Source organism: Lemur catta, chromosome 7 (assembly GCF_020740605.2).
Source record: "Lemur catta isolate mLemCat1 chromosome 7, mLemCat1.pri, whole genome shotgun sequence".
NCBI lineage: Eukaryota > Metazoa > Chordata > Mammalia > Primates > Lemuridae > Lemur > Lemur catta.
The window spans coordinates 58,213,673-58,237,387 of NC_059134.1; the positions used below are offsets into that span (position 1 = coordinate 58,213,673).

General features: G+C 36.0%; 1 protein-coding gene across 1 annotated transcript in view; it reads right to left on the minus strand.

The window, feature by feature from the left end:
* PPME1 (protein phosphatase methylesterase 1) overlaps positions 1–23,715 on the minus strand; it is a 63,558-nt gene that overhangs the window by 18,059 nt on the left and 21,784 nt on the right. Inside the window, exons 4-8 of the mRNA XM_045555486.1 lie at positions 15,611–15,668; positions 15,091–15,142; positions 6,953–7,107; positions 6,312–6,402; positions 1,374–1,439 (exon numbers count right to left, since the gene is read on the minus strand). Coding sequence (XP_045411442.1) covers positions 1,374–1,439; positions 6,312–6,402; positions 6,953–7,107; positions 15,091–15,142; positions 15,611–15,668 — 422 coding nt within the window. The remainder of the gene's footprint in view (positions 1–1,373; positions 1,440–6,311; positions 6,403–6,952; positions 7,108–15,090; positions 15,143–15,610; positions 15,669–23,715) is intronic.

The window sequence follows — 23,715 nt, forward strand, 5'->3', positions numbered from 1 at the left end:
TAGATATTTGATATTAAGAAAGTTATTTTTTTAGGTGTGATAATGTCATTATGATTATGTTTAAAGAGTCCTTATCTTTTAGAGCATACTGAAATTCTACAGAGGAAATTATATTTGTTTGGAATTTACCTCAAGACATTTTGTGCCTAATGGAGGTAAACAGGGGCACAGATAAAACAAACAAGACTGGCCATGAGTTAATAATTATTCAAAATGGACAATGGGTACACTGGGATTCATTGTATTATTATTCTTTTATATGTGTGAAATTTTTCTATAATACAACGTTTTAAAAATGAGAGAGTGTATATAAAATACCTCGCATACTGCTTGGCAAATAGTAAGCATTAAATAATGACATTATCATTTTCATCTAATTCTTGCACTCCTGTCTGTTCTGTTGGGCAAAATTTTCTCAGTTTGCCTGGTTTATTTTGTGACTATACAGCAATACCCAGGACTCATGTAACTCTATCAAGAAAGATCAACTGGGCTAAATAATCTTAGCTCATTCTTAGAATCTGGCTTTCACTCAAGCTACGCCAGAGCTTTTTTATTATATTAATAATTTCCTCACAATTAGGTTTGGCTTAGGAGACTGTTACGAGAATGAAACCATACCTGCCAGCACTAAAGTGGACAAAATTTTTAATGTTTACTCTCTAGGATTCTTCATTTTTTAACACCTAGAGTTTTCCTAAGGCAATCCAGTACTATATAGAAGATATTAACTGGCTTTGGGATCTCTTTAAAAAGAAGGAAAGGAAAGGAGAAAGGAAAGGAAAAAGGAAAGGAAAGGAAAGGAAAAAGGAAAGGAAAGGAAAAAGGAAAGGAAAGGAGAAAGGAAAGGAAAGGAAAAAGGAAAGGAAAGGAGAAAGGAAAGGAAAAAGGAAAGGAAAGGAAAGGAAAGGAAAGGAAAAGGAAAGGAAAGGAAAGGAAAGGAAAGGAAAGGAAAGGAAAGGAAAAAGGAAAGGAAAGGAAAAAGGAAAGGAAAGGAAAAAGGAAAGGAAAGGAAAAAGGAAAGGAAAGGAGAAAGGAAAGGAAAGGAGAAAGGAAAGGAAAGGAAAAAGGAAAGGAAAGGAAAAAGGAAAGGAAAGGAAAAAGGAAAGGAAAGGAAAAAGGAAAGGAAAGGAAAAAAGGAAAGGAAAGGAAAGGAAAGGAAAGGAAAGGAAAGGAAAGGAAAAGGAAAGGAAAGGAAAGGAAAGGAAAGGAAAGGAAAGGAAAGGAAAGGAAGAAAGAAAATCTATATGGCTGGCCTGAGCTCACTTATAAAATCATCTAAAATAATGAAGGCACTTATCAGGATGATAGATCAATGCAATCCTTAATTCCCTCACCCTCTTACCAGCCCAAGGGTGAAAAATAAGACCTACTGTTTGACTTGGCCAACCATTGAAACACGGGCAGACTCCAGATTTCGAATCTGGCCACTCTTCACACTAGGAAAGAAAAATGAGAAAAGAGAAAGGAGGTTATTTAACATCTATTTGATCACATCACTAGCATCAAATGAATAATTCTACAGATTATGTGGGACCTAATAAAAAGTAGCGGTCACCAATATTGCGCACTATGGAGATTATCACGACTCCACACCTGGCTGTTATAGCCATAAGCTAGATAGTATTATAAAAATTATTAATAAGTAAAGATATTATAGCCATTTCAGTTCTGCAAATATTTACCAAGAGGACACCATGTGCACCAGACTTGTAGTCAAGAAGCACATAATTCAGGAGGGAGAAAGAGACACAAACAAGTAATGTTAATATAAAAGGACAAGGTTCAAAGGAAGCTCTTTATCCTGAATGAGGTTAGAGAAAGCTTCCCAAAGGTCCTGCCTAAATTGAGAACTGAAGATAAGAAGTTAACCAGAAAATAAGAGGTTGGTCAGAGCGTTTCTAGGTAGAGGGAGCATTTTGAACAACTGTACTGTGATGTGAAAGTGAGGAAAACGATGATTTTAGAGGACTGAGCACATGAAGAAGCAGGGAGAGAGCAAATTGGCAGTGTGACAGAATAGGATTGGGAGGCAGGGGTTAGCTCCTACAGCCATGCTAGCTCTTACATGCCATGCTATAGAGCTTAGCATTAATAGATTAGTCTTCTCACATTTATCTAGCTAAGTACATCTAAGAGCAAAGAAAAGTGACTTCCAGTCCCAGGGGAAACTGGAAACACTGCCTGAACCAAGCCACCAGAACACATTTCTTTAAGTCTCATTTTTTTAGCTTAAAAAAATCATGCAAAATTTTAAAGCCCCCTCCTTAGATATTGTTTCTTACTTTAATGATAAACAGAAGCAATCAGTATCTACCTCATATTTTGATGACCAACTGAATCTACAAACCCACCAGTATTTGTAATCCTATACTCTGCCTCGATGCTTGTTTAATATATGAAATATCTCTGTTCCTATCAAGGCCAACCTTGGGCACTGGTTCCCATCCCCTCTTGCTTCTGAAAGGAGGTTGTTTCCTTCAGTTATCCTGTCTCTCCTCTGTGTTGTTAGTTTTACCTCTAGTGGATATCATAAACATACTGTACTATCTAGCCTTTAAAAACATTCCCAATGCCACCTTCACTGCTAGCTACTACTCCGTTTCTCTGCTCTCCTATACAGCAAAGCTCCTCAAAAGAGTTATCTTGCTTTCTCTACTTTGTCACCCTTCATCCTTTCCTCAACCTATACCCCAAGTTACATCAGGTTTTTATCTCCCACTTATTCTCTGAGATTTCTTTTGTCAAGATCTCCTCTGTCATGCCAATTCTAACTAACAGTCCTTTCTTAGTCCTCATCTTACTTGATCTCTCAGCAGCATTGACAATTATTCTCTCCCTCCTTCTATGAACACTTGCTCTACTTTCCTGGTTTTCCTTCTGCCTCACCAACTGTGCCTTTTCAGGTTCTTTGTTGTATCTTCCTCTTCTTCCCAATTCTAAATATTGTGGAATATCCCAAGCCTCGGTTCTTGGATCTTTTTTACTATGAACATCAAATTCCTAGAGTGATAACATTCAATCTTTTGGCTTTAAATACTGTGTGATAACAATTCTCTAATTTATCTCTAGCTTAACATCTTCTAACTAGTTATATACAACTGCCTACTTAACATTTCCACTTAGGCATGTAATAAACATTTCAGTTTATCCAAAGAAAACTCCTTAGTCACTACCCCTTATTTGCTCCCAAATCTACTTCTTTCTGTCTCTACTATTCACCCGATTGCTTGGACTAAAAACATAGACGTCATCCTACACTCCCTCTGCCCTGCCTTTGTCTTGCTCTCAGCATCTAAATTCATAAACCAGTTCTGAGAGCACTACCTTGAAAATGCATTCCAAATCTGACCATACTACTTCCACTACTGCCAACCTAGTCTATGCCTACCATCATTAATCTCCTATACTACTGTAATTGTCTCCTAACCAATTTCCCACTGTCATCATCACCCCAATCCCTACTCCTTTCCCTACTCCTCAGAACAGCCAGAGTGGTAGAACCAAGATGCAAATCCATATGTATCGACTTCAAAGCCCAAGTTCTTAATGACTATATCCTACTGCTTCTCATTAGGAAAACCATGAGAGCAAAAGCAGTAATTCGTTGGCCTTGTATTTCAACAACTTTTTTTTTTTTTTTTTTTGAGACAGAGTCTTGCTCTGTTGCCCAGGCTAGAGTGCCATGGCGTCAGCCTAGCTCACAACAACCTCAAACTCCTGGGCTCAAGGAATCCTTCTGCCTCAGCCTTCCGAGTAGCTGGGACTACAGGCATGCGCCACCATGCCCGGCTAATTTTTTCCATATATATATTTTTTAGCTGTCCAAGTCATTTCTTTCTATTTTTAGTAGAGACGGGGTCTCGCTCTTGCTCAGGCTGGTCTTGAACTCCTGACCTTGAGCGATCCTCCCACCTTGGCCTCCCAGAGGGCTAGGATTACAGGTGTGAGCCACAGCGCCCAGCCAACAACTTTTTTTTTTTTTTTTTTTTTTTTTGAGACAGAGTCTCACTCTGTTGCCCGGGCTAGAGTGCGGTGGCGTCAGCCTAGCTCACAGCAACCTCAAACTCCTGGGCTCGAGCAATCCTCCTGCCTCAGCTTCCCGAGTAGCTGGGACTACAGGCATGTGCCACTATGCCCGACTAATTTTTTATATATATATATATATATATATATATTTTTTTTTTTTTTAGCTGTCCATATAATTTCTTTCTATTTTTTTTAGTAGAGACGGGGTCTCGCTCTTGCTCAGGCTGGTCTCGAACTCCTGAGCTCAAACAATCCGCCTGCCTCAGCCTCCCAGAGTGCTAGGATTACAGGCGTGAGCCACCATGCCTGGCCCAACTTTTGTTTTTTAAGAGACAACGTCTTGCTTTAACACCCAGGCTTGAGTTCAGTGGCACAAACATAGCTCACTGCAGCCTTGAACTCCTGGGCTAAAGGGATCCTCCCACCTCAGCCTCCCAAGTAGCTAGCACTATAGGCACATACCACCACACCTGGCTAATTTTTTATTTTAATTTTTAGTAGAGACAGAGTCTCTTTATGTTGAGTGATTCTCCTGCCTCGGCCTCCGAAAGTGCTGGGATTATAGGCATGAGCCAATGTGCCCAGCCCCAACAACTTAAAAAAAAAATTGGAACATCCAAAATGGCCAAGAGTCATAACCATGATTTAGATATCCAGCAGTGCACAAGACAAAATTACCAAATACTTTATAGTATTCTTTCTGATTTTCAGGCACAGAAAGTAGGTTCTAAAAATCAGTGACTCTCACGGAACCAAGAATATCTTAACATTCAACAAACAATGCTTATCCTATTCTGCATCTGTCAAAAGAAACAAGACTCCATCTCTTTTAAGAGAGGCCTAACATGACCCCCAGGCTGCACTGGATGTTCTTCTGTACTCCTGGTGCTTCCTTCATTGTGTTGTGTTCATGTATTTACTTGTCTGTATCCCCAGTTTTTTGATGATAGGAACTGAGCCTGATTCATCCACAGTTCTTAGATCAGGTACTGATACATCTTAAACTAGAAAAAAATGTTTACAGAATAAATTCTAAAAGTGTGGAAAAAGGATGGCCTTTAAACAACTCACCCAAATCTAGAATAATTTTCTCACTGGTTGTTACTATGGAAGCAGGCAGGGCACCTGAGGTACAAGCCAAGCTGGCAGCAGCTGCATTCTCAATGCTTCTGCAAGAACAGGAATCCTGTATCACAGTAGTGAACAGGAGTGGCAGAAGCAACCTCACCAAACACAAACATTTTGGCAAGCCACATTCTGGCACGAGACCTTTTGTCCTAGGAAAACTCCCTAAAGTATATTTACCAGGTCCTAAATTTCCACTTGATATCTCTGATTCAGTTAACAGATATATTCTGCCTGCTAGGGCAGCCAGCAGTATGCCATATGCTGCATGAGAGTACAAAAGAAATAGAGAACAGCTTCTGCCCTATTGAAACATTAATGAAAATTAACAATATGAGCATATCCCTCAAGGAAGGATTAGAGGACTTAAGGCGTAAACAGTGCAATATAATATAGACTTAAAGGTCTCCAGCAATTTTGCTGAAAAAGTCATCTGGGTGGCTTGGAGGAATTAGAGAAAGTGTCTTGAAGAAGTGATTGGAGATGGAGTTGAAGAAAAGGTAGGAAGACAGGATGGTGAAGATATTTTATCCCAACAATGACTTCCTTGTGGGGAGGGACACTGTTTTACTCATCTTTTACTCATCTCTGAATCTTTAGCACAAAGTAGTATTTAATGAACATTGAATCAAATAATTGATTAATGACTAAATTCATGCCTTTACTTAAATGGAAGCCATAGCCAATTCTGTCAGTGATCTGTATAAAAACTACCCACAGAGTTTTTTATTTGCATAAAATCCAAATAAATTGAGGGGAATGAAACTGGTTTCTCCAGCATTTTATCTGGAACACAAAAAGTGAATGTAGAACCAAGTAGCATCAGAGGTGGAAGAGGCCCTAGAAAGAGATGACCACCTAGTCCAAGCTTTCACCTTAGAGGCAGAAACAGCTAGACAGCAGATTACTCATAATTACTAAGATTCCAGGAAGTACTATGGTGTACTGGAAAAAGAATGGGCTTTAGATAACTACGCCAAGTCTGAAATATTAAAAATATTCCAAAAAATTCTGCTTTTTATATGTTTCCTCACATGCTATTAAAATCACGCTTGGACACAGAACTTCTATTTCTTTGAACTTGGTGCTTGAGCTGACAAAAAAGGAAAGTTACAATCTAACATTTAAAATAAAGACAACATAGATTTGTAGGTTACCTCCATTCAATAGCATTCTCCAGAGACTTGAAGGTTTTAGGACGACCACGTAAGAAATTCTGCATGCTATTAAGTGCATCCATGGCTGTACCTAGACATTAAATAAACATCTTAACCATAGCATTTAACTTATTCTGAGTATTTACACTTAAGGAGTCAACTCTATACATCTGCCCTCAATGACAGGAGAATTTAGTGATGTTTAGGAGGCAAGAAAGAGGCAGTTTAAGAAAATTCAGAAGACTAATGAGATAGTCAGCTCCCAAAAGGGCTCTCAATAATTTTGCCTCCTGGTATTCACTCCCTGTGTAATGCCCTTACACTAAAGAGGCTGACTTGTACAAGCAGTAGTGTGACTTCTGAGGCTGGGTCATTAAAGAAAGGCAGCTTCTTTTTAAATAATTAAATAGAATTATGGGACATACGTATGATTGAAATATATAGCCATAAAAAGATGTTAATGAAGAGTTTCTGATGACATGGAAAAATGATTATAGTGTAAATTTTAAAAAGATATAAGGACAGAGGGACATACTTCAAGATAAGTGAAACTGACAATAAATTAAAACAAGAGAATAATCTACTATGGATATCTCTTGTAAGTCAACGATCCTGATTTGGTCAGTGCTAGGAAAACTTACCTTCTACAACATCAATCATGCACAGACCCAAGAGGCTTGGCACCAGGTTGGATGAAGCTGTGTGGACTGCAATAGCACCACCCATGCTATGCCCAATCAGCATAATTGGAGGAGGGAGGTCCCCATACATGGCTTCAACTACATTGCCGACATCTCTGCAAAGAGAAGAAGAAAAAGCTGGGATGATTTTTGATAAACATTGTAAAAATGTTTTTTTTCCCCAGCTCCTTCCTTTGGTCTATAACTAATAGTTCCGGCAGACTATGAAAGTCTACTGGGCCATCTTAGAAACATACCTATGTAAACCTCCTAACATGCCCCACAGTTATCTATATAGGCGGCCACATATCTGGCTCTCCTGATAAATGACAGATTAAGGACTAATGACACAAATTTTCTAATTTTTCTTTATATCACACTTTCACCATTCCACACACCTAGCATAATTATATAAACATCTATCTTTATTTTGAACCTAAGCTTGAAACTCTGGAAAAATCATTTAACTCCTCTATGCCTCAATTTTCCTATCTATAAGACAGGAAAGCAATTTTATTAAGCACTATAATGTAGTGAAATTTGGAGTCACAAGATGAGCCCTAGCCTCAGTTTATTTTTTACTATGTGATCATGGATTAGTTACTTAATCTCTCAGACACTGAGTTTCAATATCTATAAAATAAAGATAATATTACTTTCTGTTCTGGATTGCTATCAGGATTAAGTGACAAGTGAATAAGAAACTACTTTGAAAGAGTAAAGTGCTATAAAAATGTTAATTATTATTTATTATTTCTCATGTGTAGAGGTTTGAAGGATGAACATAAATGTAAGTACACAGTGCTCAGAAACTAGAAAGGTGTTCAGAGCTAATTTTTATTGGCTTCTCTTCTAGTCTTCAATTATGAGTGGATATGTTTAACAAAGTCAAACATTAAAGCTTTGAAAATGAGAACTGAAATATGAACTTTGGTTTTTATTTGCTTGTAGGCTTTCCTTGCTAATAGGTGAGATAAAAATATAAGGTATATTTCTAGAGATCACTGGCTCTACTGCCTTCTTTTGGGAGTGGCTAGTCAGTCAACTTCAAAAGATAGTTTTGTCTTGCTTGAGTGTTCACTACATACCTCAAGCACTCACACAGTGTTAACCAAATATAGCAGGTGTCAATGTAGGGACACAGATTTCATAATGGCAAAGGCAAATGTTATTAATTACACAAGAATTAATTTTTAAAATTTCACAAAAATTATAGATGTAAATAAGATAGCTGTAGCATTTACAAACAATATGAATGGGAGATAAAGAGGCTACCAAATTTTATAAGTGAAGACAAATAATAGTTTAATATTCCTCTGGAGTTATTGAATTTAAGGCTAAGACAGAAGGTAAATCAGTTTAGGCAGTCATCTCAAGTGATAACACAGTTAAGATAAAAAAAATCCAAACTTCTTTGACACCAGTATTGCTTCTATACTAACACAAAATTCTAGCCAGATGTCAAAATGATATGAAGGGAAGAAAAAAGAACTAATATTTATTCAGTGCCTATTAAGTGCTATAAATTTTCCTATTAAATCTAATGTAATCCTCAACAGCCCTACCTGGAAGGGTTTGTATTACTATTTTACAGGTGATGAAACTGAAAACACATTTTCCAACTGTGAGAATTGGCCACATCAATTAATCTCATTGGATCTATTAAAATATTATTGAGTTTCTATCAAGGTAAAAAGAGGTGCATATTCCTGCTACCTCATTAAAGGATATTTAAAGCCATCTCCCTTGGCATAGGACACTGTGGATTCTAGGTATTTCCACAAAGTCAAAACCATGATGCCTTTGCTCAGAGTCTACTGGAAAATATCAGGAACAAAGATTAGATAATATGTGATCTTTAGAGTAGGTAACACAGAGGAAAGTTATATAGAGTTTATAAAAAATAAAAACAGGTATTAATAGTATTCTAAAGCTAATTCTCTATATCAAAATGATAGACCAGAAAAAAGTTATAGGCTCAATTAGTTAATCAAAAACCATATTAGATATTATTTTGGGGCAAATTATTTAAAAAAATAAAAGACTACAGTTTAGAACGTTTGTATTAAATATCGATATGTAATTTCCAAAATAATTCTTGAAGAATTCTAAGAAACTTGGTTGTTAACAGATATAATGAGTAAAATAAAAGGATGCTATGGAAGATTATCTAAATTCAGGTTTCCTTAAAATACACCTTAACACATGAGTTGAAGGGAAGGGGTTCTATAATATCTGCTTCATGCACAAAGGTAGATAGGGTCTGAAACGGACCAACTTAATATTGTGTTAAACTTAGAAAACAAATATTTTTGTTCATAACCACCCAGGTAAAAGGTGGTTATGATTAATCATTTGATCATCTATCACTGAGAGAAATTTATTATTATTAAAGTCAAAGTCAAATTTATTATTATTAAAGGCAAAGTATTCAGTCACCAAGTATCTTCCTTGAGACATGTCTTGAAATCTTGAAAATCCAGAGAAAGAAATAAAAGAAGTAGCAAGAGTTACCTACAAATCTAGTCTATAACTAGATGTATAACAATTGTGGTGTTTTGTTTTGTTTTGTTTTTTAGAGACAGGGTCTTGTTCTGTCATCTAGGCTGAAGTGCAGTGGAGTGATCATAGCTCATGGCAACACTGAACTCCTGGGCTCCAGCGATCCTCCCACCACAGCCTCCCAAGCAGCTAGGATTACAAGTGTGAGCCACCATGCTCAGCTAATTTTTAAAATTTTGTAGAGATGGGGTCTTGCTATGCTGCCCAGGCTGGTCTTAAACTCCTAGCCTCAAGCAATCCTCCCACTTTGGCCTTCCAAAGTGCTGGGATTACAGACATGAGCCAATGTTCCCAGCCTACATAACAATTTTGGTAGATGCTTTTAAGGGGATTCTATCATATTTTAATATTAGGTTCATTTTCTGAGCAGTATAGTGTATTACAGAAAATAGAATATCAGAATGACCCGAGTTCAAATCTTGGCTGTTTCACATATTTTCTTTTTCTTTTTCTTTTTTTTTTGAGACAAAGTCTCACTTTGTTGCCCGGGCTAGAGTGAGTGCCGTGGCGTCAGCCTAGCTCACAGCAACCTCAAACTCCTGGGCTTAAGCGATCCTACTGCCTCAGCCTCCGGAGCAGCTGGGACTACAGGCATGTGCCACCATGCCCGGCTAATTTTTTTTTTTATGTATATATTTTAGTTGGCCAGATAATTTCTTTCTATTTTTAGTAGAGACAGGGTCTCGCTCTTGCTGGTCTCGAACTCCTGACCTCGAGCAATCCACCCACCTCGGCCTCCTAGAGTGCTAGGATTACAGGCGTGAGCCACCGTGCCTGGCCTCACATACTTTCTTATGTAGAATTTAGGTTCTGCAGTTGATAGGTAAAGTAAAAATTGTATTGTCGATACTACTTGAAAACCCCCATTAAAAAATTTTATATAGATTTAGGGGATACAAGCAAGTGCAGTTTTATTACATGGATACATTGTGCAGTGGTGAAGTCTGGGCTTTTAGTGAATCTATCACTGGGATAGTGTACACTGTACCCAACAGGTAATTTTTCATCCCTTACCCCCCTCCCACCTTTTAGAGTCTCCAATGTCTATTATTCTTTTCTGTATGATCATGCCTACTCATAGTGTAGCTCCCACTCATGTGTTACAACATGTGGTATTTGATTTTCTATTCCTCAGTTACTTCACTTAGGATAATGGTCTCCAGTTCCATCCCAGTTGCTGTAAAAGACATTATTTCATTCTTTTTTATGTATTTTATGGCATATTATTATATATATCATGTTTTCTTTATCCAATCATCACTTGCTGAACACTTGGGTTGGTTCCACACCTTTGCTATTGTGAATAGTACTGTGATAAACATATGGGTATAGGTATCTTTTTGATATAAAGATTTCTTTTCATTTGTATAGATACTCAGTAGTGGGACTGCTGGATCCCATGGTAGATCTATTTTTAATTCTTCGAGAAACCTCCATACTTTTTTCCATAGAGGTTATACTAATTTACATTCCCACCAACAGTGTATAAGCATTCCATTTTCTCTGCATCTGTGCCAACATTTATTATTTGTAGACTTTTTAATAATGACCATTCTGACTGGAATAAGATGGTAACTCAATGTGGTTTTAATTTGCATTTCTCTGATGAGTAGTGATGTGCAGTTTTTCATAAGTTTGTTGGCCACTTGTATGTCTTCTTCTGAAAAATGTCTGTTCATGTTCTTTGCACACTTTTTAATGGGGTTGTTTTTTTCTTGTTCAGTTGTTTGAGTTCCTTGTAGATTCTGGATATTAGTCCTTTGTCAATTGCATAGTTTATGAATATCCTATCCCATTCTATTGGTTGTCTATTTACTCTGCTGATTACTTCTTTTGCTGTGCAGAAAGAAGATTTTTAGTTTAATTAAGTCCTATTTGTTCATTTTTATTTTGGTTGCATTTGCTTTTGGGGTCTTAGTCATAAATTCTTTGCCTAGGCCAATTCCCAGCAGAAGTTTTACTAGGTTTTCTATAGTTTCAGGTGTTAAATCTAAGTCTTTAATCTATTTTGAGTTAATTTTTGTATATGATAAGAGATATGGATCCAGTTTCATCCTTCCATGTGTGGCTATCCAATTTTTCCAACACCATTTATTGAAAAAGGTGTCCTTTCCCCAGCATGTTTTTGTCTGTTTTGTTTAGATCAGATGGTTGCAGGTATATGGCTTTATTTCTGGGTTCTCTATTCTGTTCCATTGCTCAATGTGTCTGTTTTTACACCAGTACCATGCTGTTTTGGTTACTATAGCCTTGTAGTATAATTTGAAGTCAGGTAATGTGATACCTCCAGCTTTGTTCTTTTAGGATTGCTCTGGCTATTCAGGCTCTTTTTTTGTTTCCATATGAATTTTAGGATTGTTTTTTCTAATTCTGTGAAAAATGTCATTGCTATTTTGATAGGAATTGTATTCAATCTGTAGATTGCTTTGGGCAGTATGGTCATATTCACAACATTGATTCTTCTAATCCATGAGCATGGGATGTTTTTCTATTTGTGTCATCTGTGATTTCTTTCATCAGTGAATTGTAGTTCTCTTTGTAGAGATCTTTCACCTCCTTGGTTAAATATATTGTTTGGTTTTTCTTTTTCTTTTTGCAGCTATTATAAATGAGACTGAGTTTTTAATTTGGTTCTCAACTTGATCATTATTGGTATATAGGAATGCTACTGATTTTTGGATGTTGATTCTGTAACTTAAGGCTTTACTGAATTCATTTATCAAATCTAAGAGTATTCTGGAGGAGTCTTTAGTGTTTTCTAGGTGTAAGATCATACCATCAGCAAACAGAGATAACTTGACTTCCTTTTTTCCAATTTATGTGCCCTTTCTTTCTTTGTCTTGCCTGATTGCTCTGATGAAGACTCCTAGTACTATGTTGAATAGAAGTGGTGAAAGTGGGCATCCTTGTCTCACTCCAGTTCTTAAGGGAAATGCTTTCAACTTCTTCCCATTCAATATGATGTTGGTTCTGAGTTTGTCATATATGGCTTTTATTATTTTGAGGTATGTTCTTTCTATGCCTAGTTTGTTAAGGGCTTTTATCATGAAGGGATGCTGAATTTTATAGAAAGCTTTTTCTACATCCCTTGAGATAATCATATGGGTTTTTTTTTAATTTCTGTTTATATGGTGAATCATATTTATTGATTTGAGTGTGCTGAACCATCCTTGCATCCCGGGAATAAAACCCACTAGATCATGGTATATTATTTTTGATGTGCTATTGAATTTGATTTGCTAGTTTGTTTGTTTGTTTTAGGATTTCTGCATCCATGTTCATGAGAGATATTGGTCTATAGTTTTCTTTTTTGTTGTTGTTGCATCCTTTCCTGGCTTTGGTACCAGGGTGATACAAGCTTTGTAAAATGAGTTAAGCAGAATTCCCTCCTTCTTGATATTCTGGAACAGTTTCAGTAGAACTGGTAGCAGTTCTTCTTTGTATGTCTGATAGAATTTGGCTGTGAATCAGTCTGAACCTGGGTTTTTTTGTTGTTGTGAAATTTTTTTTTACTGATTCAATATCAACTACTCGTCGGTCAATTCAGGATTCCTATTTCTTCCTGATTCAAGTCTGGGAAGTTGTATGTTTCCAGGAATTTATCCATTTCCTATAGGTCTTCCAGTTTGTGGGCACAGAAAAGTTCATAGTAGTCTCAGATGATCTTTTATATTTCTGTGATATCAGTTGTAATGTCTCCTTTTTCATTTGATTGAATTTATTTGAATCTTCTCTTCTTTTCTTGGTTAATCTAGCTAGCAATCTGTCAATTTTGTTTATCTTTTCAAAGAACTAACTTTCTGTTTCATTGATCCTTTACATTTTTTTTTGGTCTCAATTTTGTTTAGTTCTGCTCTGATCTTTGTTATTTTTTTGTCTTTTGCTAGCTTTAGGTTTTGCTTTGTTCTTGTTTCTTTAGTTCCTCGAGGTGTAATATTAGGTTATTAATTTGTGATCCTTCTATCTTTCAGATGCAGGTATTTAACACTATAAACTTCCCTCTTCCATTTTGAGATTTTTGTTTCACAGAGTGACTCAATTCAGAAATAATACAAATGTTTTATTGCTCGGATGATTTAAGCAAGAATCAAACTTGTTAGCCCTTCTGATTTTTGGTCATCATCTTCATCTGCTATGGATGATTTTTATCATTTTTTTTTAAACTTTCTGTGCCAGTTATCAACTTACTGGCTCTCAGCTCCAATTCACCATTCATTGCCTGCTCTACAGAAATGGATCTGAGACCTTTAAATATTATTCCTTTGCCAGCAGGCATGATGTTAAGCTATATTAACAGAGGGTGCTGGAGAGACAGTTTCCCGAGTGTCTAAATCCTACCCAATTCCTGCAGCTCAGGTGGCTTCTCCAGCACTCTCTCTCTCCCCTACCTAGTGTTTTTAAGCAGAGTGCCTCTGGTGAGATACCTCCCCATAAATAGCTTCTCCTGCATTCTAGTGGGTAGATTTCTGGCAACTGCCAGCAGGCAGATTTCCAACAAGTTCTGACTTTCAGTAAGCCATGGTCATGCCCTTTTTCCAACAAGGTCTACATCTCAACCCTGAGTGTTCTATCTCAGCCCAGGGTGTAGTGACTGCTCCTCACATCTGCTATTCCTATATTATCTAGAGTTCTTTTTACTTCTTACTAGCCAATCCCTCATTACTTAAATTCCCAATTATAGTGAAAAATTCTTTATATTAAACTTTTCCTATTCAAATTACTGTGTGGTTTCTCTCCCCTCACTGGACCCAGACTGATACATTATTGTTAGACAATGTTTCCTTAAGGTCCTTAATTCTCCAATATCCTCTAGAATGTCAACCAAGCCATCGTCATCCATTTGTCTGGCTGCCTGAACATTTCAATGATGTAATTCGCTTTTTTGTCAAAAGTCAACAAACCCTTTAAATCCTTAAAAATCATTCACAAATCTTTCCATAGGTTTCACTAACATGCTTGACTATTTCAGGATGTATTGCTCTCATATTACAAAGCCAGCAGGGGAATGATTAGGGGAATCGATTCTTGCCTTTCTTTTCATAGTTTCTCAGGTGTCTGTTCACTAAGTAGAATAGTTTTCATACTATATGCCATTATTATTTCTATTTCTCTCTTCCTCTCTCCCAAGCACTATGGCTGTATTGTCATAAATTTGGTCTATTGACTGTGACCTCATATAGTAATTCAACCTGTATGAACCAGTTTCCTCATCTCTGTAAAAAGGGTATAATATCTAAATGATAGAATTATCAACAGAGGAAAGCTTTTCAAAAGCTTACACAAACTAAACTATTCCTTGAAGAATTTTCAAGTCCTTTCTCTGATGACCATCATATTGAATATACCAAGAAAAATGGAGGTTTCTTTCAAGATTAAATAGTAAGGAGAAACCAAAAGTAGAGGAGAGAGAACAGAAGTAAAATTTTCTCTGTGTTAATCACTGTCCAACAATCTCACCAAGAGAGTAATAAAGTTGTAGAACTATTTATAATAGTGATGGAAGCCAAGCAACGTATAAGCAATATTTGGTTACTTACTTTGCCATTGTTTCTGCAGACAGGTCTTCAGAATTCTTGACTTTTGTTTCACCTAAAAAGAAAATATTTTAAAAATAAAATTCTGAAGGATAAGAATTATAAAAACAAGAGTATTTACTTTTAAAAATCTCTCTTTTGGACAACGAAATAGGTACTTTATAATTTTGTATGATGGGTTTAGCAAGGATTTTCTACGTGACAGATAAATATTTATAGTTAGCCTAAGGAGGATAATTATAATACCCTTGGCAAAGATTTATCCACATTCTTATTCATTACTTTCATAAGAATTTGATTATTTTAAAGGATATTTTTTCTTAGGTTAAATATATATAAAAAATATAAAATCTTTATACACACACATTTATAAAGACTAGAAACTAGGACTTTCCCCAAATGCCCAAATAGAATAGACTGGGTTATTTTATGGCTACAAAGAAGTCTGTAATATTATAGTTAAGACTATTCAAAGAGGCTTGGTGACTATGTCATTGAGTTAATGGCTAAGAACTTTGCTTACCATGACTTCGCAGATCCAAAGCCACAATCCTACACTGAACTCTACTAATGATTGCTGCCTAGGAGGAAAAAGAAAAAGTAGTAAGATACATCTGGCATAGCAAATTTTACCCAATTATCAATGATAATTTTGTTAAATGAACTGCCATCAGAATACAAGGAACCCCAGAAAACCAAAAGATGACTTTCCACTTTTAAAACTTTCTTTTATTTAAGCATATTATGGGGGTACAAATGTTTAGGTTACATATATTGCCTTTGCCCCATCTGAGTCAGAGTTTCAAGTGTGTCCATCCCCCAGATTTTCCACTTTTAAGCAAAATAAAAGACTGATGATGCTCTGCTTTTTTTGGCACATATTCTGGACTCTACCTTCAAAAATACGGCTTTCTCTACCTAAATCTCTCTTTCAAACTTAACTCTTCCTAGCCTTTCCTCAGGCATTCCTTAGGCAGTGAACCTCTGAGCTCTGCTATTACCTGTGGTTTTCATCCATGTTCTTTGGATATCTTTTCCTTATTCTGGAGAGAGAATCCCCTAGATAGGGACGATGAATTGGTTTGTGTCTTGGCTCAGGACATCACACAAACATGACATTCAAATCATGAAATAACCCTGAAAGCAGTACCAGTCATGAAATCTACCAAAGATTCACTTAAGACAGACGTACAAGCTTGTGTATAATTAAATAAAAATGTATTAAAAAGAAATCACTGAAGTTGGTTACAATTGAAAAAGAAAAAAAAAGGAATAAATTTGCTTCGATTGCACTACATAAAAGGTAGAACCAGGATTACAAAACAGAAACAAAATATACATGGGAAGTCAGTAACTGTCAATTCCAACCTTTTCTTCTTCCTTTTTTTTTTTTTTTAACTTCTGCAATGACTTGGAATTGATTCCAATGACTTGGAATCAATAGCTTTAACTTGAAAGCAACGATTTACAATCATATGTGCCTGTGAGAAAACACTAAGAGTACTAAAAGAATTTTTTCATTTATTTACTTAACAAATCTTTCTAAATTGCATCTAAAAATCTGGTATGAAACAAGTAAGCAAGGGGGTTACAGTAGTGAAAAAGATAGGCAATGCCCCAGTTCTCATGATGTTTACATTCTAGTGTGACAGAGGAAGACTAGAAAAAAATAAATAAGCAAAGTAAATTCACAGAGTAACATGTGCTTTAAAGATAATAAAAAAGTGTCAGAGCATGTCTATGATAGCTACTCTAGACCTTGTCTTAAACAGTACAACTTTGTTACTTCTGAAATAGATGAGTGAAAGGCAGCTATTTAAGAACTAGACTGATCCATTTTCTCACCAGAATTTGTGTCAGTATAATTAGTAGTATCAGCTAATACCTATTAAATCTTACTATATGCCAGTTACCAATCTAAGTGCTTCAAATGAATTATCTTTCTCCTCACAAATCTTTACTATTTAGACATAAGTTTCATCATTTTACAGATAAGGACATTTTACAAAAAGATTAAGTAACTTGCCCAGGGCTAAACAGCTAATAAGTGGCACAACCAAGATTCAAATCCAAACAGCCTGGCTCCAGGTGGTTTTCAACCCTGGCTGCATAACAGAATCATCTAAGGAGCTTTAGGAAATACTGCAGCTAACCCACCAGAAATGCTGATTTAGGGGAACTGGGGTAGGGGCCAGGGTTATCTGTATATTATAGATAATTCTAATTAGGTGGTTCTAATGTACAGCCAAAATTGAGGCCCACTAGCCTAACCCCAGACTAGAGAACAAAAGACAAGACTGGCAATAAGATCTGGGTAGTAATAACATGCTTCTGTATCACTTTGTTATGTCCACCAAATTATCGCAGATAATCTCAAAGTATCTTCCTGAGAAGTAGGTTGGGTAAATATTAGCATAATTTCTGTACGTGACCAATGAGGTTCTGAGAGGTATATCAAGTATAGGTGAAGGTGTGGAGAAATAGGTATCTTCATGAACACATGATATCCTCAAATAATAATTTTGGCCAATTTGATAAGTGAAAAGTTATATTCTTCTATTTTACTTTAGTATTCTCATTAATAGTAAGATAGTGCCATTTTTATAAATTCATCAGTTATTAATGTTTCCCTCTTCTATGAACTGACACTTCATGATCTCTTGCCCATTTTTCTACTGAGTTGTCTTTTTTCTTACTGCTTTGTAGATTTTTATTCTTTTTAATATAATGAAAGTATTAACCCTTTGCCTGTTATTTACATTGCACATATTTCAAATATTTTTTACCTAACATATAACTTGTGTTTAAGGTATCATGTCTAGAAGTTTTTGGTTTTAGCAAAGCCAAGTTAATCAATCTTTCCTTTATGGCTTTTACTTCTTTTGGCTAGGTTTAAGAAGGCCTGCCACAATGTCCTATCTCAATGCTCTTAAGGTTTGTTTTTTAAATTCAGTCCTTTAATCCATTTGGATGTTTATTTTTATAGCATTTCTTTTGATACATGGGTTTATTTCTTTATTCTTTCTGCCAATACTAGACTCTTAATTGATGGAGTTTTAGAATATGTTTTGATGTCTGAGAGGGCAAGTTACCTCTCTCTCCCTGTCTTTCAAAATTACTTTGGTCGTCCCTAGGCATTTTTTCTTCCATGTGAATTTAAGTTTATTGATTAAGTCTCATGAAAATCCCATTGGGATCTTAACTAGGTTAGGCAGATTCATACAGAAACATGATTTTCCCTATTCAGATTTTCCTTTAAAGCCTTCTGTTTTATTGTTTCTTCATAAATGTATTATATTTTTTAAAAATAAGGTTTATTCCCAGGTATTTTATATTTTTGTTGCTTTTACAAATAGAATAATTTTTCCTATATTTCCAAATTTAATAAGCACTAATATTAGGAAAAACAGATTTTTTAAATATTGACTTTGAAAACTATTGCTTAGTTTGTCACTTGATTTTCTTTAATTTTCTAGGGAGACAATATCTACAAATAATGACTGTTCCAGTTATTATTTTTACATCGTTAAAACTCATTTTTCTTTCTTGTCTTGTTGTTTGGCTAGAACTTCCAATATAACATTGAAAATACCACCCTTGTCTTGTCCTTGACTTTAAAAGGAATGTGTCTAATGTTTCACCACTAAGTATGATATTTACACAATTTTCTAGTATATAAACTTTATAAAGTTTAGGAAGTTTTTCATCTATTCCTAGTTGTCAAGATTTTTCAATATGAGTAGATACTATAGTTGTTCAAGTCCTTTTGGGGCATCAAGTGAGGTAAGAAAGATGAATCATACTGGTAAGATTTTTTAAGGCTGAGCCATTCTTACATTCCTGGGTTAAAACCTACTTGGTCACAGTGCATTATTATTATTTTACTGCACTACTGGATTCAATATGCTGTTATTTTACTCAAGACTCTGCATCTATTTTATAAGTGAGATTGGATTAATTTTCCTATATTGTCATTGCTTGGTTTTAGTATTAGACTGATGGCACCTTCAAAAATAAGCTGGGTAGCTTAAAACAGTACTATTCTAAGTAGTTTTTACATGGTGGAAAATCTAAATGAACTTCCTCCTTTTTGAGAGAAATTAACACTCCATAAGATATCAAATATTTAGAACTAAGTAATACAAGAACAGCTTTCTAACTAGTCTCCCTGCCTCCATTTGTGTTTCTTGCCCCATCATCTTTACTAGCACCTTTTTTTTTTTTTTTGGCTTTCTTCCTGGTACAAATATCTTTTTTTTTTTATTCTTTTTTCACCATATTGTGGGGGGACAAAAGTTTAGGTTACGTATATTCCCCTTGCCCCCCCCATCCTCCCAAGTCAGAATTTCAAATGTGTTCATCCCCTAGACAGTGCTCATCGCACTCATTATGTATGTATACACCCATCCCCTCCCCCACCCACATCTGCCGGACACCCGATCAATGTTATTCCTAAATGTGCTCTTAGGTGATGATCAGTGAAACCATTTGATGTAGCACCTTGATTTTTTAAAGCTCTTCAATAGCTTCCATTGCCTAAAACAGTGGTAATTCAATTACAAGTAAGTAAATGTGTATCAAAATGCTCAACTCCCCAGAATTTTACAATATGGTATGTTTCAAGCAAAATACGCTTTCCGTATTCCTTCTCTAATTCTGATACATCTAAAATATGTTTAGTTTGGATTTGGGTGGGGGAAGTGTTGCATTATATTTAAAAATAGCTCCTACTAGGTTTCTGGCCTGAGTCTTCCCTCTTAGGCAGCACAGAACCAGTCTTTAGAGAAATATGCATACTGGAGTCAGACACAGTTACATTTGAGTTTTGGTGCTGTCACTGGCTATGTGATTTCTCTAAATTTCCATGTCCTCATCTGCCTAATCTCAAAAGATTACATTAAATGGTATCATGTACCACTTAGCACAGTACCTGGCACACAGTAAATGTTAAATAGATGTGGCTGATTTTTTTCTTACTATAGTTGAGAACAAATATTATGTCTCCCAAGTCTTTCTTCTTTTCAGACCAAACACTTTTCAGTTCTTTCAACTATTCCTTAAATGCTATGGTTTCAAGTACTCTAATCCTGGCTGTTCTTTTCTGGACAAGTTCCAGTTTGTCAATTTCTCTTTAACTTGTGGGATCCAGAACTGAATATAACCTTTTTCCTTTGAAAATAGTTTCCATTAAAGGAAGAAACAATCTTTACATTATGAAAGTAGTAAACATGTAACTGAGAACCTAGAATATAGAAAAATGGGGGGAAAATCACTCATAAGCTTTTTTCCATAGTGTGCAGGAAAACTAAAAGGGTACATAATATTTTATCTTACAGGTACATCTGGTTTATTTAACCATTTACTTATTGTTGGACATTGGCATTATTGATTTTAAACAAAGAGCTTTTCCTGTATTTGTTATTATTGCCTTAGAACTTAGAATCCTAGAAGTGCAGTTTCTGTCAAATGGTATAAATATTTTGATGATTCAATCACAGTGCTAAATTACTTTCCAAAAGAGCTCTATTCATTTACAACACCACCAGCAATGTTTGAATGTGTCTGTTTTCTGGTACTTGTGTCAACAGTGAGGATTCATTTTGAAAAACATTATTAAATTGATACATTACAAAATGATACCTATGAATGATATCTGATTACTAGGGAGGATGAATGTTCCCCATATCTGTCTGTTCCCCAGGAACTGTTTTTTCAAGTCCTTTGGGTTTGTGTCTCTTGGAGTTTGAGATTTTTCTGACCATGTTATACAACTTCTTTATGTATCAGTCATGTGTAAATGACTCACTGTCATTTGATAAAGCCTTTAGAATAATTACCTACTTTTCTGCTTTTTTTTTTTTTTTGAGACAGAGTCTCACTGTGTTGCCCAGGCTAGAGTGAGTGCCGTGGTGTCAGCCTAGCTCACAGCAACCTCAAATTCCCAGGCTTAAGCGATCCTACTGCCTCAGCCTCCCGGGTAGCTGGGACTACAGACATGCGCCACCATGCCCAGCTAATTTTTTCTACATATACTTTTAGTTGTCCAGATAATTTATTTCTATTTTTTAGTAGAGACGGGGTCTCGCTCAGGCTGGTCTTGAACTCCTGACCTCGAGTGATCCACCCGCCTCGGCCTCCCAGAGGGCTAGGATTACAGGCGTGAGCCACCGTGCCCGGCCTTTTCTGCTTTCTTAAACAGAATACAGTGAATAGAATCTAACCTTTTCTTAAGTGTTCAGGGATAGTATTAACTTATTCAAGGAATAATTATTGAGCATCAATGCTATGATAGGCCCTGTGTAGCAGACATGTAAGAGTGAATAAGGTACAGCCCCTGTTCTCAAGGACTTCATGATCTAGCATCATAAATGTCAACCGCAGTTATCTATCTCTTCTTCTGGCTTCAGTATACTTGTCTTCCTATTATACTAATGCCTTTATGCTTTTATTTTATTGTCCTATTTTACCAGTTATTATCTAAGTGAAGGTCTGAGGGAAATTCTGTCTGTCATGATTATGAGGTACTTGAGCTTATTCCTGCTGTTTATCATGACTGCTTTCTGGATCCACAGACATGTTCCAACATCTGAAGTCTGATCTGTGAAGTCAAGTCAACTGCAAGAGTACTAACTTTTATGTACCCACTTTTATTTTCAAAGCACTGTCACATATAAAGTCATTTAGTGGGCTGGTACACTGTCAGGAATAACAACAACAAAAAAGGACAGGTAAATTTAACCAGCCAAAGTCTAAGCTTAAGTTATTTGCGTGGTAGGGAATTACCTTGTTTATATAATACAAATAAACCAGGTGAGCAATTGTGATATTATGATCTATCTGTAACAGAGCTTCACAAAATGTGGGATGCTAATAGGTGTTTTAGAGAAAAAGAATTGAGTGGTCAAATACATTTGAAAGACAAAGGTAAAATTAAATAGATATATTTAGAACAACATCTCAGAGCCTTTAATAATATACTGTTATGTAGGGTGAATTTCCAAGAGAGTAAGAGAAGGATATTATATGTAATATTTCTCAAACTTAATCACAAAAATCCCTGTTTCACTAATTTTCACGGAATTAGTAATCTATAGAATATACTTTGGCAAAAGAAGAACTAAAGATATCTTTTACAATGATAATACATTTAATAATGTCAGCAGCAATTTGTCAATCATCTCCTATGTGCAAGCACTTTTCATGTTATTTCACTGTTCCTATCTATGGGATAAAAATATTTAGTATCAATACATGTCAACAAATAGACTATAATATTTGTATAAGGCTTTATAATTTACAAACAGTTCATATCCATTATTTTACATAAAGAAACCTTGAAATGTAAGGAGACTGTATTTGGAGAGTAAAGGCTTAAGCAGCATACTCAAAGGCTTACTTAAGCCCTTATAACTAGTACTGGTAAAATCAGGACTAGAAATCACATCTGACTCCTACTTCATTGTTCTTTCTCTCAGAGTCAAAATTAATAGTTGTTTCATGAAAAGTCTGCTCTAGCCCTACCTAGATCCATCCCTCCTCTCTAAGGACCATGAATGCTCAAATAGGTAGCTCTGATACTGCACTAGAGTCCTGGGGCGCTTCTCTAAAATTCAAAGAATGCAGAGGCTATCTCTAGCCTACATATGTACTTCTCATCAAAATTTTACAAAATCTTGTGACCTTTTAAGTGCTATCCCTGGAATAAAGCTTTTCTTATTCACCTACTACTTTTGCCAAATTCCTTATGAGGCAGAGCCTGGATTCACTATCCCTAATAAGTTACAATGCAGTTATGTGAATGTGCCATGCCAATTAAGATGGTGCTTCACTCCTCTCCCAAGTCACACATCTCTTTCCTTCCTTCCATGTCTCCAATGTGTTAGAGCAGCCCAAGGACAGTGTATTAGCTTAGAGCAGAGCCAAGCTAGCTATAGCACATGAGTCATTTCTGATGGCTCTGACCCTGGTTCAGGGAAACCAGAGTACATTTACTACCATAGCTGCTATGTTAGGAAGAGGTACATGTCACTGCTACTTGTTCATTCAAAAAACATTCCTTGGAAAAAACAAAAAACATTCTTTGAGCATACAATGTGTACTAGGTATAAATACGCCAGAATCTCTGCATCCAAAAAACCTATCAATCTATCTATTTGAGGAATGTAAATGACTAAAGCTATCATTGGAAATATGGCTAGTGCAAACTGAGATATGCTCTAAGTATAAAATACACATTGGATTTCAAAGATAGTATGAAAAAGAATGTAAAATATCTCAATAATAATTTTTATATTGATTACCTGTTGAAATGATATTTTATTTTATTTTATTTTATTTTTGAGACAGAGTCTCACTCTGTTGCTCAGGCTAGAGTGCTGTGGTGTCAGCCTAGCTCATAGCAACCTCAAACTCCTGAGCTCAAGCAATCCTACTGCCTCAGCCTCCCGAGTAGGTGGGACTACAGGCATGCGCCACCATGTCCAGCTAATTTTTTCTACATATTTTAAGTTGTCCAGCAATTTCTTTCTATTTTTTTAGTAGAGACGGGGTCTCACTCTTGCTCAAGCTGGCCTCAAACCCCTGAGCTCAAACGATCCACCTGCCTCGGCCTCCCAGAGTGCTAGGATT